This window comes from Habropoda laboriosa, unplaced genomic scaffold, assembly GCF_001263275.1.
Source record: "Habropoda laboriosa isolate 0110345459 unplaced genomic scaffold, ASM126327v1 scaffold1329, whole genome shotgun sequence".
Classification (NCBI taxonomy): Eukaryota; Metazoa; Arthropoda; class Insecta; order Hymenoptera; family Apidae; genus Habropoda; species Habropoda laboriosa.
This window is the reverse complement of record NW_017101431.1, coordinates 169,266-169,745: the sequence shown is the minus strand read 5'-3', so window position 1 is coordinate 169,745 and position 480 is coordinate 169,266. Positions and strand designations below refer to the sequence as shown.

Here is a 480-nt window from a genome sequence, read left to right as displayed (position 1 = left end):
ATGATTCAGAATGTATCATCAAATATTACATATATGTGTATTATTACATTCTATTTTACAGAATCTATAAGTAGTTCAAGTCAAACAACCATAAGTTTTCTAGATCAGTCAATTCGTCAAGATACTTCTGGTCGTCATAAGACATTAACTTCTAAAGCAGCAAATGCTTTACAGATATTAAAAGAAACATTTTGTAACCAAGAAAATTGCGCTACTTCACTTCTGCAGACTTCTAAGGAAAATGAAGAAACACATACTAAATTAACTTGTGGCACATGCTTAAGTATAAATACCATGAATAATAAATTGTTTAAACAAGAAACCTTGTGCGCACAACAATCCTGTAATGATCTCTCGAAGTTACACTTGCCCAATACGTGCACTTGCAGCAATAACGCTTCTTCTCATATCCCTATGAAATCACACGGAGATGGTTTTAAAATTATTCCCATATACCTCTCTCAAAATTCTAATACTTAG

General features: G+C 32.1%; 1 protein-coding gene across 1 annotated transcript in view; it reads left to right on the top strand.

Moving 5' to 3' along the window:
* Nucleotides 1-480, top strand: part of LOC108578126 — a 4,315-nt gene extending 3,835 nt beyond the window's left edge. Inside the window, exon 5 of the mRNA XM_017941391.1 lies at nucleotides 62-480. Coding sequence (XP_017796880.1) covers nucleotides 62-480 — 419 coding nt within the window. The remainder of the gene's footprint in view (nucleotides 1-61) is intronic.